At 34.3% G+C, this 15,686-nt stretch overlaps 1 protein-coding gene across 1 annotated transcript; it reads right to left on the bottom strand.

Moving 5' to 3' along the window:
- Window positions 1-554: 554 nt before the first annotated feature.
- Window positions 555-5,677, bottom strand: LOC149401139 (protein DETOXIFICATION 18-like). Its single transcript, XM_089612035.1, has 7 exons — window positions 5,165-5,677; window positions 3,363-3,907; window positions 2,590-2,676; window positions 2,447-2,503; window positions 2,125-2,363; window positions 949-1,067; window positions 555-827 (listed from the first exon to the last, which is right to left on the bottom strand). The coding sequence occupies exons 1-7, from the start codon at window positions 5,471-5,473 to the stop codon at window positions 696-698; spliced, it is 1,488 nt and encodes a 495-aa protein (XP_089468161.1). The 5' UTR covers window positions 5,474-5,677; the 3' UTR covers window positions 555-695.
- Window positions 5,678-15,686: the final 10,009 nt, after the last annotated feature.

The following is a 15,686-nucleotide window of genomic DNA, read 5'->3' as shown; positions in this document are numbered from 1 at the left end:
TTCACTATATAACTCTCGTCATCTTATTATAAAACCGAAGACCAACAAAAGACACACTCGACCTTCGAGCAGGACGGCTTGCATTGATCTTCACAAGTCTCCCGATTCTCGACGTTTTTACAGGATTTAATACAATTCCCGTAGCACGGCTCGATAATCTTGTATCGAATGGATTCGCCGGCCTCCATCGATGCACAGAAAACCATGAAGCCGATGAGAAACACAATCACCGACGACGACGACGACGACGAAGCCATTTTTTTTTTTTTTTTTTTTTCCTTCTTCTTTTTTGGAGTTGGAAAATGTCTTGTTGTATATATTATAGCGGAAAGGGGTATATATAATTAGGTAAATAATTGTGGTTGAGATGTAATCTCGAACGCCCCACCCAAAAATGAGGGTCTATACCTTTTTTAAGCATGGTTTACTTTATCCGGTCTTGGAAAATAATAGTCAAGTTTTTCAAATGTAGTTTTTTGGTCAACGTATTGACAATGATGACTATTTTTTTCACCTTGCAAGGTAATTATCCATAAATATAATATTGCAATGACTTTAACAAAATAATGTTGGTAGACAAAATTAACATCTCCCAGATTAACACACTTCTTTAGATGGACTTACAAAATTAATACAGCTTGTACGTAGTACAAAATAAATAATATTAATGTAAGACCTCAATTGAGTTTTATAATTTAAGCCGGAATTAGATCTTCTTTCTCGCTGGATTCGGCGAGCTTCAACTTGGTCCATTTTATGCGCATCGTTATCACCATCAGCGCGGCGGCTTGGCAGGCGAGACCGCAAATTAAACCAATCCACAAACCCTACACCGAAAAGAAAAAAAGAATTTGAATATCAAACACATGAGGCTTAATTGACTATTAAAAAAAAACTTGGTAGCTAGGTGAAAATTAACTATCGGAAAAAAAAATGCGACGATATAACCTTGACATAAAGTTTCAATTTGAATGCGAGGAGAGCTGCGACAGTCATGCCGACGAAGTAAAACATTGCCAAATTCACGTACACCGCTATGTGCTGCCATCCACACCCTCTCGCCACACCTTTAGTTTAATCCAATTTGAGAAATGAATAAATAAAAAATTTGTATAAATTAAATTGAAATAATAATTTTTTTTAACATAATCAGCCCCTAAACTGTTATACAAATGACGTTTTAGTACTCCTGAACTATTGTATTTAACAAAATAGTCCTCGAGCTATTATTTTGGAGTCTTTTAGTCGTTTTCATACAAACAATAAGCTTTGTTGTAAAATCTATCAGCTAATATACTAAAACATCTTTTTTCAGCTTATGTAATTGTTAATTTTATTAAAGAAACTTTTTAAATTATATAATAACCCCAAAAATTAAATGAAAGTGATATAATTTTGGGTTTCTAGTGCTAGAATTTGTTTTGAGGACACCAAATATAGACACGTTATTGAAGTTAGCAATTTAAATTTAATATTTTTGTGAAAATTACTAAATGCTACAAAATCAATAGTTTGAGTTGAGGACTACTTCTTTACAAATATGTTTCAAGTACCTTTTGTTGTAAATATATTTTAAGTACAAATATGTTTTTACGTATAATAGCATTTAAGTAATAAACAAATTTCCCGTGAATAAAATTAAAAATCTTTTTTTTTTTCTTAACACAAATAGTCCCATGAATATTGTGCGAATGGCATTTTGATCCGTAACCAGATTATTTTAAGCAAAATTGCCCTCATACTACTGATTTTGTAGTATTTTAGCCTTTTCCGTATAAATAATAAACTTTTTAAATCTTTTGTTAATAAATTTAAAACATATTCATCAACTTAATTACGTTGTTAATTTTATAGAAGAAACAAAATAATTTATATATTAACCGTAAGCACTAAATAAAAATTATATGTATTTGGAATTTTAGATTGAGAAAAAAAAAATTCAATTTATTTTACAGTTATAAACCAAATTATTTATGTTTGTAAATATTGTTCAATAAAAATTAATGATATTCTTATGAATAGGGCTAAACTGCCACCAAAAAAAAAAGTGCGAGTATTATATTGTTAAAAAAAAAAATTAGTTTAAGCACTAAATTGTCACAGCGCATAGTAAAAATACGAAACCTGATAAGACACCCTGGAAGGAATCAAGCATGATTGAGATGGCGAGCAAGGGTGTCATCGAAGCAAAGGCATCGATTATTTCGGGACTGCTGCTGAAAGAGCCGGCCCAGATGTTGTGTCCGAACCCGAGAGCCGTGACGACTATTATAGCAAGCAGAGCCGAAAGCTTGAGAGAAACAAGCATAGCGCTCTTGGCTACGTTCGGACGCCCTGCTCCGAGCTCGTTCGACACCCTCGTGCTGAGTGTCACGACGTCGCAATTAGAAAAAAATTAAATTAATGTAAATTTGGAAAACAATATTATTTAATGTAGCAGCAAAACCTCGTGGCAGCGCTGAGACCGTAGGTCACCATGTATGCGATTGCTTCCGTGTTGACGCTGAAAAAGAGATGAGGTTCTCATTTTGCCAATGAAGAAATTTAAAATCTTATAAGAAGTAGAAGAAGAATAAGAGTCTTAATTACCATATAGCAATCAGTGAAGTGGTTACTTGGGAGTTTGGCATCAATCCAGCCAAAAACACCAGGATCTCAAATGCCCAGTACTCTAAGCTACACAACACAGACGAAATTCATACTGAGAGTTCAATTTTATTTTATTTTGGTAGCCAAACCTACATTATTTTTTTGTATGATAAAAATCAGCAATCGATGCCTCTTGAATTTCTTCATAATTGTAAATTCTTAAAATTCGGTTTTTTTTTTTTTTCAATACATTTACCCTTCTGAAGTCTAGTTTCTTTGATATTTAGCCCTCCCCCTAAATTTGATTTCTGGCTCCGCCTCCACTGGCCAAGCCAGCTATATAGGGGGGACAAATGCCGCTTGAACTTTTAAAAATTATAATTATAATCCAAATATTTATCAATTTTTAAATTTCTACCTTAAAATTATATGAATTTTCATATACGCCTCCTAAAAAAAAAAAAAAAAATCGAACCCCCAACTACAATTCCTGGCTCCGCCAGTGTGCATAAAACTCACAAGACCATTGCCCTCTTAGTCTTTTTTTTTTAGTCATTAAGTATATAGTCATAGTTACAGTTTCACATTAATATATATCCAACGTTTTGTAAATTGACTAATTACCTATTTTTTTTTTTATTTCATTACTTTTATCCTTGTAAATATTTTATTAACTTTTCATATATCTACCCTAAAATGATAAGATTTATCATTTAATCGACCGACCATCTGACTACAATTCCCGGCTCCGCCCCTGTGCACAACAAACTCACCAGACCATGGCGGCGGAAGGAATGGCGAGCTTGAGGTTGTCGAGGACGTATTGAAAGCATTCGGCGGAGAAGCCGTCCCACGTGCGGCGAAACCTGGGGGAGAAGATGACGTAGGCGGCCAGCATGAGGAAGGAGACCCAGAGGGTGATGGAGCAGGCGAGGGGGGCGCCGATGTAGCCGAGGGGGGTGAGGTGGACGAGGCAGTAGCAGAGGCCGAGGTGGGCCAGCAGAGGGAGGCCCGAGAAGAGCACGAGGGGGCCCACCACGGACTGGGTCTGGAGGTAGCGCTGGATGTTTTGGATGAAGCCGTAGGCGAAGACGGACGGGATGAGGAGCTTCATGTAGAGGGCGGCCGAGCGGCAGATCTCGGGGTCTTGCTGGAGGAGCAACAGAACGGGCTCCGTGAAGTGCCAGAACACGGAGATGAGGATCGAGAATATGAGGGACGTCACGCACGAGGCTTGCAGGTGTATCCCCATCGAGCTGAACAGCTTCGCTCCGTACCCTTGCCCGCATAGAGTCTCCAGCGCTCCGCTCAGACCCACCTATCATACGTATACTCTCGTTACTATCTGCATTTATCTCCACCTAAACTAACCACAAACACGCTTATCCAAGTTTCACTATTGCAAGTTTTCACTCTAATGAAGGAAAAAAAAAAGGGGGGGGGGGGGGGGGGTCAAAGTTTTGCACTTTATTGGATCAGTGAAAGAGCCTAAGTTCACAAAAGTGGTCCTGATCATGATGGCTATTAAACGCCCTAAAAAATAGAAAGAAAAAAAAAAAGAAGCCTATAATGTCAACACTGCTTCAAGAAAGATGGTTATATCGCTTGGATTTATTATATAGTGATTAACGATGATGCTATGTTCCATCAACATAAAAAAAATAATTAAAAAAAAAAGATACTCCATTTTTATATTATGTTGGTTTTGGTAAAACGTCACCCAAAAAATATAAGCATTGTCTCAAAATGTTTTTCAAATTAGCAGTGATTAAAGAAGATGGTTTGCCTCAAACCAGCGAATGGACTAGTTCAATACCAAATTTATATTCTCTCTACAATCGCAAACTAATCAGCCAATTTTTTTTTTTTTTTTTTTCATAATTGATAACGTGCATGAGCAGTCATTGGAACAATCTCAAAGCTTTGAACTTTATTGGTCAGATCAAGAACCCAATTTTTTAAAAGATATGGTTCTCGAATTAGAGCATAGGTGATTTCAAGTTTTCAACAAACACGTTTGTACATTTGATTTCTCTATCATCAGTTTACAAAAAGATACGGTTGATTTTGTTTTCTTATTTTTTGCCCCAATCTCGGACCACTGGACCCACATCCCAATTTCACATGATGATCCACAACCCCGAGTTAAAATAATAAGAAAGAAAAGAGAAGGGCTCTAATCATGAGAAGAAAGAGAAGGAAGAAAAAAAAAATTACGTGTATTTTTTACTTACACTACCCAATTCACTACCAAATTTTCATTTACAATTGCAATTCAATGAGAAAGAGAGATAAATAAACATAGATCAGCATGATGAGCTTGAACTCTCTGTATTCATCGGAACAACGTCAAAGTTAAGAACTTGATAGCAAGTCACCCATTTTTTAAAATTAAATCAGGCCAACAACAACATATACTTTTAAAGTTGTATATGTTTGCCCCAATTTCCGACCACTGCACCCACCTCCAATTTAACATGATGATCTAGAAGTTAAAAGTTTAAGAAAAAAAATAGAGTTAACTATATGTGTATATATACATAATTATATATATAGATAGAGAGGTGCTCAGTACCATGAAAGCGAAGCCTGTGACGGTGGCCCAGGAGTTGGCGAGAGTAGCTCCGGCGAGCTCGAGGCGACCGAGATGGCCGGCGAACATGACTGAGGTCACCGGGATCAAGTAGTAAAAGACGTTGGTCAAGATCATGGGAAGTGAGAAAAACACTTGTTCTTTGGCCTCTTTCAAGTCCAATACTTTGTCCCACCATTTTCCTTCTCTCTCTTCTTCCTCTCCTTCGTTGCCACTTCTTCTTCTTCTTATTCCCAGTAACGCATCACTGTCGATGCTTGAGTAGTTCGTCTGGCTTTCTTCCACAGCCATCTCTCTCTCTCTCTCTCTCTCTCTCTCTCTCTCTCTCTCCTCTGTGCCTTCTGTGACTGTCTATGTGTGAAGAGGTTTTATTATGTCATTGAATTTTGAAGTTATTACACCCACCATCCAAAAGAGTGTATAGGTTGGTCATAAATAAAGAACATGTTTCACATGACTTATTAATATCTTTTACATTTTCTAACTCGCTATGTTTCTATGGCTACAAATAAGAGAATAATTATCCCATGATAATATAAATCTCATATAAATTTTATAAATAATTTTTTTTAAGGAGGCCATGGGCTCAGTCCTCGTTGTCACGGTAAACGCCTTGTATTTAACTTGAATTTGTGGTGCATGTTCAATTTTATCATATTTTTATGATAAATTTATTTGACTACCACTATTTGATAAGTTTTTTTTTTCAAATTTTTCATCAAAAGCTAAATTTGATCAAAATACTACTAAGTCACTTATACAAATACAATTTTATCCTCAATAATTGATGTTAACAATTTATGTCAATTGTTGACATAGATCTCACAATAGATGTCGATTGTTGACATATATGTCAACAAACAACCCAAAACTCACAGATGTCAACAATAAATGTCAATTGTTGACATCTATGTCAACAATATATGTCAATTGCTGACATTATGTTGAGGGTAAAATTTTATTTGTACAAGTGGTTTACTATTATTTTTGGTCAAATTAAACTTTTGGTGGGAAATTGTAAACAACTCATCAAATGGTAGTAGTTGAGGCAATTTATCTATTTTTATTGATGATATTTATTATATTTTATTGATGATTTTTGTAAACAATACAGTTTAATCGTGTTGAAGTGAGGCCGACCCTAGACATAATGAGGCCTTAAGCGAAAATTAATAATTAGCCTTTAATTTTTTTTTATAGCAAAGAATTCATTAGAGCAATTTTAATGGTTGTCTAAAAGAACTTGGTAGTAAATAGCATAAAATTGAAACAACTAGCTTCACCATTGTTTCACATTTAAGCCATTTGTTTTGTAGACCAAATTGGCTCTATAGCGCTAATTAGCTCTAGAAAAATTTGTGGGCCCTATTGAAAATCTGTTGAGTTATTATTGGATGATGTTAATATGTGGGATCCACTTAAGCAAAAAATGATATTAACTTACAAAGAGATTCTTGCTTAAGTGAATGCAGCTTGAGAATTATATGTGGCAAGTGAAGCCAAAGTGGTATCGGCTTAACCATTAAAGATGCTCTAACCTTCTATCATTGTAGCATTTTGGCCACAAATATTTTTTGGGATACTTATGATATATAATTTATTGATTTCTTAGCATTTTACTCATTTTATTATTATTTACCACCTAAACAGTTTAAACATATTTTCAAACTAAACTATCTTATTATATTATAAAAGAAACTAAACAAATTTTATTTTAACCATTAAAATACTAAGGTGTTTTTTATACTCAGGTAACTCTCATCATTATTATTATATATCCATTTGGGATTTAAATTTAATTAAATATCCAATAAATTTAATTAACAAGGACATAATCGAAGCAAAAGGCTATCAAGTTGAAAGGTTATAAACCGGCAAATCCTTTAAGCGGCTCATTTGTTAAAAAAAGAATTAGCTTTAAACTTTGATGTTATGGGTAGTGTCCCTCCAATATTCTCCGAGTCGCTTTAGAGGATTTGCCGGTCTATAGCTTTGTTAAATGAAAAATCAATTCCCAAAAAAATAAAAATAAAAATAAAAATATGTAAGTTACAATCCACTCTTTATTTTGGTATCAAATGTCAGCACTTAAATATTTAGTGGTAAAAGTCTACTAATATGAAGAAAAAAAATATAAATAAAACCATGGTAGATGTTATTCATATTCTGTTTTAGGTATAAATTTAATAAATAAAAAATTAATTAATCGTGAGACACTGGATCTGTTCTGCACACTATTTGAATTGATCATCTCATCTGAACTGTTCCATTATAAATTGGACATTCAAACTGATCATTTGAACTGTCCATTTGAAATGTCGTTCGAGAAGTTATGTAAAAAAGCAATTCAAAAGAAACACTCATGGTATTGACAAAAATTACTCACCGTAAGCCACTTAAGATTAATAAATTACAAAATACTCAATTTTTCTTAATTGTATTTATTTACCCAAATTTATACACATATATTTTATAATCAATTATTCATTCTGATTTTGTCATCCATACATGTTTTAAGTGCAACTTAAAAGAAACAAACAAAACTAAACAAGGCTGTATAAATCACCTTAAATAAATTAGATTCAATGTCAAATAAAAATTGAAAAATTTGTACTAATGACGTTTATTATAATTTTTTTATTTATTTTTTATGCTTACATAAGGCAACGTGTGAAATGGTATATTCGTATATTTTATGTGGTTAATTTTGGTTAATGGGTATTTGCCAAATCTTTCAAAAAGTTTGAATACAAAGTATTTTACTTCTTTAGCTACACTACCTTATTATTAATTGAAATAAATTAAAATTATAATAACTAAAAATATACAAAGTCATTTAATTGATATATCTTTTTTTATTCTATTATTAAAAAATCATTAATTATATTTTAATAATAATATCTAATTTATGAAAGTACCATCAAATGTTGGCTAATATGAAGTTCAGTAATTCGGTTTATAACTTATTATATGTGGTTTATAGATAAACATTTACAATGTTCTATTCTTTTTTAATATAGAGATTTGTTAATACATAGCCTTTATACATGGGGGAGTTTAAAATAATAACCAAACTATGAATTTATTTAGGTAAATAGCCCAAGCTTATCAAAAGTCCAAAAATACCCTTTGCCCACGTCTTGTTGCGTACATCTCATTTCGTCAGTGCCAATTTACTGCCAAGACCAAGAATCCTGAGCTTCACAAGCGAGATTCAAATCCAATCAAGCCAGTTAGGGTTTCGTCGAATGGATCTCCGTTCGGGTCGTTCTCCGAGGACATCGAATCGGCGGAGGCCGAGCCACTTCATGACGTTCCATCGCCTCTCATGCCGAGCCACTTCAAGGTGTTCCTCCGGCGTGATACGCTCGGCGAGATCGTTCATGAAGGTCGTTAAACGGAGTCGGCGAATTGGGATTTGGACACGGCGGCGAGATTTATCGAGTCAGGCGCGAGTTTCCGGCGAAATAACGAGTGAATTTTCTCGTTCGGACCAAATCAAAGTTCAATCTACAATCCAACGAACTCTCTCCTCTCGATCGTCCATGCCGCGCCGTCAATGCACTCAACGCAACCGCGGTCAACAACGACGATGATCAGGAGCTCCCTGATAGACCCCCGACGGCGGAGCTCTAGCGGAGCTCCGAGCCTCCGGCGATCAAAGATCCGACGGCGAGTCGACGGGATCGCCCACGCGCCACCGCTTCGGAGAAGGGGAAATGGCTTCTCCAGGCGTTTGCCGTCATTCCCGGTGCCGGAGTCGAGCTCCGCGACGGCGATTGCGTCAAGATCGGCGAGGCGACCTCGATCTTGGCCATATCTGAGACAGGTATGTTGTTTTTCAAATGGTAAATATTATTTACTATCGAACGGCGATTTGTAAATATTATTTACTATCAAGGTTATGATTTGGACAAATTGGAACGAGCCGACGAGTATGTGTAACATTACTGCAGTTATTTTTCATTTTGCACGTTTTACTATGAAAGATGAAGAGAAGAGATCACACTATAAACGACATTGACTTTCTCGCTTCAAGATGTTGGTTTTTTCAAATGGTAAATATTATTTACTATCGAACGGCGATTTGTAAATATTATTTACTATCGAACGGCGATTTGTAAATATTATTTACTATCGAACGGCGATTTGTAAATAATATTTACTTATCATTTTTATGAATAATCTAACCGAAAATCGTTCGGAGATGACGTCTAGGGTTCAGTTAATAATATTTACTTACAATTTAATGGTTAATCTAACACAAAATTGAGCGGGGATGAGGTCTAGGGTTTCAGTTTGGGTGTTTTATGAGATCGCAAAGAATTGTTAATAATATTAACTAACCAATTTACTTCGTCGGCGCCGGAAGTGGAGAGATTGATGGATTTGAAATTACCAGAGATTGAAGGTTGAGATACTCACCATTTTTTCTTCGTCGGCTTCGGAAGTGGAGAGATCGTCGGTTTCGTGTTCGCGAATGAGGGTAAAAGAAATTCGTTTGGCGGAGAGGTTTGTTTCGAATGAGGGAATTGTGTTTTGCGCTCTATTATTTGAACTAAGGGTAATATAGGAATATTAAATTGTTTGGTAGTGGATTGGGCTACTTACTTAAATTTTGTGATAGTTGGGCTATAATTTTAATAGAGAGGGTCAATTTGGGCTAAATACCTAGCCGCCCCTTTAATATACTCAATGATATCAAATGATATAGTACTATATAAAAAAAAAATTATTACTTTATATTATTGATAATTTATATCTTACTATTATGATCATTTATAATATTTTGTTCAATAAAATAAAAAAAATTAATTATAAATTATAATTACAACGCTATAATTTAATTTAAAGCTCACGTAGTTCTAATATATTTATTTTTTTATCAGTATTATTATAAATTCATAATAAAATAATATAGCGATATTGACACTAATTATATCATCTCAATGTGACTTACCAGATATAGCCCAAAACCAAAAAATTGACACATGTAGTACCTAGACCATTATGTAAAGATTATTATACCATCATCCTCTTTTTCCAAAAAAAAAAAAAAAAACTGTTCGGCCCCTCTCTCTATATTCATCCATCTCTTTCTCGCTCAACCCACGATTTCGGCCATCCCCAACCCATTTCCCGGTTCTTTTTCTTATTTTTCCTTATAAAAAATGTTTGCTCCTCTGTTTCTCTTTCTCGCTCAACCCATGATTTCGGCCATCCCCAACCCATTTCTAGGTTCTTCATCTTCTTTTTCCTAAAAAAAAAAAAGTTCGGTCCATCTCTTCATCTTCATCCTTCTCTTTCTCTGTCTCGCCCAACCCACGATTTCAGCCCCTCGTCACATCTCATACCCACGCGCAACTACCCAGCCGGCCCCTCTTCATTTTCTTCTACACCCATTTAACCATTCTCTCTTTCTCTCCAGCTCGCTCAACCCTCTTGGAAAAACCCAAAATTTCGGCGACCCAAAACACGCGCGGACCAGCACTCTCGCTCAACCCACGCGCAACCCCAAATTTCGGCGATCCGACCCATCCTCACTGTGTTTCTCTTCGGTTGGCGACCCATTTCCGGATACCCATTTTTCTACAGTGAGTTTCTCTAGATCTTGGATAACATTGTAAAAAAAAAAGAGGTTTATTTAAATATTGATCCGAAATTGCATATTTGTTGAGTTTGTGTGAGATAAATTAGTCTGAAATTCATGTTTGTTGAAGAAGATGCAACGTTTACAATGTTTCATTCATGAAAGTTTTATTTTGGATTAAAAAACAATAAAGTATTGCCAGTTTGATGAGTATTTACTCAAAATAAGGATTGTAATGTTTCCACAATTTATTTTGTTCTAGTTGATGAGTATTTTAGCATCTAGGTTCATGTTTGGTGACTTGATTTGTTTCAGGTTTTATCTTCAATGACAAAGTCAAAAGATACCAAGGCAAATGAGGCCTCGAAAGTTGTACGACGAAGCCCTAGGACGGCTTCGAAAAGGAAGATTGTTGAGCCGTCCAAGAGTTCCGACGATGACGCGTTCATGGTCGCACCAACCAAGATGAAAAAGGTATAGAATAAAAATTAAGTGGCTTATTTAGAGTATTTTTTGGTGACGCCTTGGTTTGTTTTGTGTTTGATATAGATTAAAAACAAAGTCGAGTCCTCAGGTGTTGCGGCGGCCTCGGAGAGTCCTACCACTCCAGTTTCCAGAAATGTGAGTTTGTGACATTTTGATCCTGGTTCGTGACATACTGGTAACGATCTGATAGTCAATGACATAATTAGTGAAACCATTACATAAACTCAATTATATCAACTATGTAGCCCGAACTAGTTGAGTTCGTGACCGATGTATCACGAACTTGTTGACTCCGTGACAGATTTATCACGGACTGGCCCACTTCGTGAAACATCTGTCACGAAATGGGTGAGTCTATGACACATCGGTCACGGAGTGGGCGAGTTCGTGACACATCGGTCACGAACTCAACCAGTTCGGGCTGCATAATAGATATAATTGAGTTTATGTAATGGTTTCACTAATTATGTCATTGACTCATATATGTAGGAGTGGAAACGGTGTATACCCAACCTACAAACTTGACTATTTCAATGTGTAAAAAGGTTGTGTAACTAAATTATATCTCCAAGCTTAGTTTATGTCAAGTTTGTTTTGGTACTTTACCTCGTCTGTATTTAAGGTAACAAGAATATCAAACATGTTTTGGTACTTTATGATAATGCAGTTATATTATGAATATTCTTATATTATTGGCTTTCCTTAGCCTATTATGTTTTGGTACTGAAGATCCATTAGCCTTATATTCTTCTTATTATTATGCCATATGAACAATGAATTCAATATCACAATTCCAATATCACATTACACAGGCGAGTCCAACAAAATTCAAACCAAATCAAATGTAATTTCATTTTTTAAACCATTCAATATATCTTCGACTCATTTGAACAATAACACAATACCTATAAACAAAACAACAACAACCAACATTTTAATATTGAATAATTCAGATACAATCAGTTGTTCCAATTCATTAGCTTCAGTTGGTTCTTCGTGTTTGAAGTCTTCATTGACAAAAGATGACATCTGGTTTTCCAATGAATTTATCTTCCTTATCAGCCCTGGAATGATTTGAATCGATCTTGGGCACATAGGTGGGTCAATCCATTCCAAAAACCTGCATCCAGTGAATTTCTTTATCTGTTACAAGCATAAACCAATTTTTTTTTTTTTACAAAATCTTAAAAAGAATAGAAACATATGCGAACCTTATACTCGGGGCATCCCGATCGATTGGCAGTCACAACTGAATCCCTAACGATTTTCCTTATTTATAAGATTTCTAGACGGTTTCTAGGATAACGAGAAACATATGCAAACCTTATACTCGGGGCATCCATAGAATCGTCTTCCAGGGTTATCCGCAGTCCAAGAAGTTCGTTCAACTCCATTTAGACAACACGAACATGAAGGAAGAGGTCGTCGATGCTCGGTACCACCTCTTGTATTTCCATAAACGCGCGGCTTCCGACGTGTTGACGAACTGCAATCACTCGACTCCATCGTGATATTGAAAATCGACCGAAGAAATTGGGAAGAAAAGGAACCCTAACTCAAGACCATTTGGGGGCTTCCGATTTGTTTATGATAAATGAAACAATTTTATGAGAATAAAACATTTAATTCTGAATTCATTACAAATTCTATTAAAAAAACGGTTATTAACATCGAAAAATATCCAGTTCGTGACACATGTGTCACGAAGTGAATACAGTTCGTGACACTTCTCTCACGAAGTGAATCCAGTTTGTGACACCCTAGAAAAAGTCGGGAAATCAACAAAAAAACGCCATTTTTGACAAACAAATCACACTCAAACACAATGGAACCTATTTCAACATGAATAAAAACAATTAAACATGTTCTTATATGTTAAAAATAGGAAGAACTTACCTAAATATGTTTGAAGAAGTTTTGGATCTAGAATTTGAAGGAAGAAGATGTTTGGATCTTGAAGTTTTTATGAACAACCTTTGATTTGCATAAAACAAACTTGAATCTTGAAGTTTTTATGAACAACCTTGGATTGCAAAATGGGTTTTAGATGAGTTTAGCATTATTGCAAAATGGGTTTAAGAAACTTACCGTCGGCGAGCAAGAAGATTCTGGCGACCCAAGAGACAAAGATTCCGGCGACCCAAGAAGCTTCACTCGGTCATTCTCCAGTTGAGCGCAAGAGGAAGAGCAAGTTGAAAAAAAGGAGAAAAACGTGAAACAAGTTTGCAGGATAAAATAAAAGGGAGATGAGTGAGAGATGATATGAGGGTAGTTGGGGAAAATTTAATTTCTCTCACCTATCAAAAGTACTAATTTTGTCAATTTTTGGATTTTGGACTAAATTTGGTAAGTCACATTGAGATTGTATTATTAGTGTAATTCCCCAATAATATATTTGAAAAAATTTAATAACTAATATATTATAAATTGTAGACATTCTCTAATGAGTTTAATTCACCTACCTAGTAGAATTAAAAGAATGTTCAAATTCACATTTAAACACTCATTCAAATGAGTTGAATTTTTTTTTTTAATTTTTGTCTCAAAAAACAAACAAAATCATTTAATCTATTAATTTAAATGATAATGACCCATTAATGGTGTGCCAAACAGGATGAATGTTTGGACAAAGTTTGGTTGATTTAAAATTATTTTGTTATTGATTCTTGTATTTAATAGTTTAAAACTTGAATTTGAATGGTATTTAAATAATTGAAAATATTGCCCAAATATCGGATGAGGCGTCTTTTTTCTAGGACTTACAGTCATGTCATACGTATGTCATATTTATAGTTCTCTTAAAAAACATTGAGATTTGATATTAGATAAGATGTGTAGCACTCATAAATCATATATATATATATATATATATATATATATATGTATATATATATATACACAGTCACACACACACACACATTAAACTCCTTTAAACAAGAATTAAAAAAAAAAATAAGACTTCGAGTCGCTAATATTTATTTAAAATTAAACCGAATGATATCACATTTTGTGTAAATTTTATATGAACGAGGTTTCTTTACTATCCATATACCATTGAGTAATTCTTGTTTAAGGATATGGTGGGTAGGTGCAGAGTGAACGATTTCAAAGGGGGACACCATTTATTAAATAGAGAAGAATACCAAGATGACTACTTAGTCGTCATAATAATAATAATATAAAAAAAAAAAACTACAAAAAATGTTGAAATATAAACTAAATCCGAACAAGTGCATCGGCATAAAGAAGCAAAAATAGAACAAGAAAGTAAAGCCAAGCCCCGACGGGATTGAGGGACAGAGCATGAAGTCAAAGAAGCGCCTACCGCTCATCAAGACGCTCGGACTTCGGTGATGCGAGCCATGCATTCACCTTCACCAAAAAAAAAAAGAATTCAAAATCTTTCCGCTGCCAACCAAGGAGCAAACTCCGGTCACACTTCTATCGGTGGGAAAATTCGCATTGATAGAATAATTGGAGAATTTCAAAAAGAAATTTTGTTTACCTCATAATTAATAAGTATTATGATTCATGGAAAACGTACGATTTTAAATAAATATAGTACTTGTCTTGAATTATCTATTTATGGCAAATAATGGTGACAAGCACCTAAAATTATTACTCATAAATGTTTTCCATGTTAGGTATGATAAAATAAAATAATGAGAATACGAAAATTGTAGAGGGAAATTAGGACTAAGAATAAAAGTTCACGTCTTTAGTAGGGCAAAAAAGGAAAAGAAAAGGAAAAGCTATAAGGAAAAGATAAATGTGAACTCCTCCATCTTTTATCCCTCCAAAAATAGTTTTTGTTTTTTTATTAAATTTATAGATACGTATTTCCTTTGGTACTGTACCAACAACAGAAAGACAATTTTTTTTTTTTGTTCATATTCTCATTTTCTATTATTCTTAAAACTTCAATTTATCCTCGTTATAATATATATATTTTTACTATTCAATAAACCACAATGCTTATAATCAAAGATAATTTTCATCCGCAGAAGAACTATGCGTGACGCGGCGTTCGTTTGTAAAAGCAAATATAAATTGAAATGATAAGTACTGGTAATTAATGCTTAATACTTTATAGATATAGATCAGATCAGATATAGATTATATTCTGTCATATAGTAGAAAACTAGTAAGTCAAAATCAAACAAATGGAACGTGTAAGACTTTCCTTGTATACATACACACACACACACACACACATATATATATATATATATATATATATATATATATATACTGTATACGTGCCTCGTCGTGATGTATATAGTATATACAAAACTGAAATCTATTTATATTTATCTCTATCCCTAAATTTTTGAACCGGAGTTAATTCATGGGTAAGTAGTTTGTTGATATTTTCATTTTTATTTTTTTAGAAGATAGTTTGTTGACATTTAATTATTATATAAGGAG

The sequence above is a fragment of the Urtica dioica genome, chromosome 4, assembly GCF_054948205.1.
Source record: "Urtica dioica subsp. dioica isolate 48M chromosome 4, U.dioica_male_clone48M_v1_H2, whole genome shotgun sequence".
Lineage (NCBI taxonomy): Eukaryota > Viridiplantae > Streptophyta > Magnoliopsida > Rosales > Urticaceae > Urtica > Urtica dioica.
The sequence above is the reverse complement of the archived record's forward strand: the minus strand, read 5'-3'. Positions and strand labels throughout refer to the sequence as shown.

Excerpts from the sequence above, each read along its gene's own strand:
- LOC149401139 (XM_089612035.1), bottom strand. The coding sequence starts at position 5,473 with ATGGCTGTGGAAGAAAGCCAGACGAACTACTCAAGCATCGACAGTGAT. Across the intron at positions 2,677-3,362 it reads CCTTCCGCCGCCATGGTCTG|CTTAGAGTACTGGGCATTTG; the intron begins GTGAGTTTGTTG and ends TGTGTTGTGTAG. Across the intron at positions 828-948 it reads AATTGAAACTTTATGTCAAG|GGTTTGTGGATTGGTTTAAT; the intron begins GTTATATCGTCG and ends TTTTCGGTGTAG.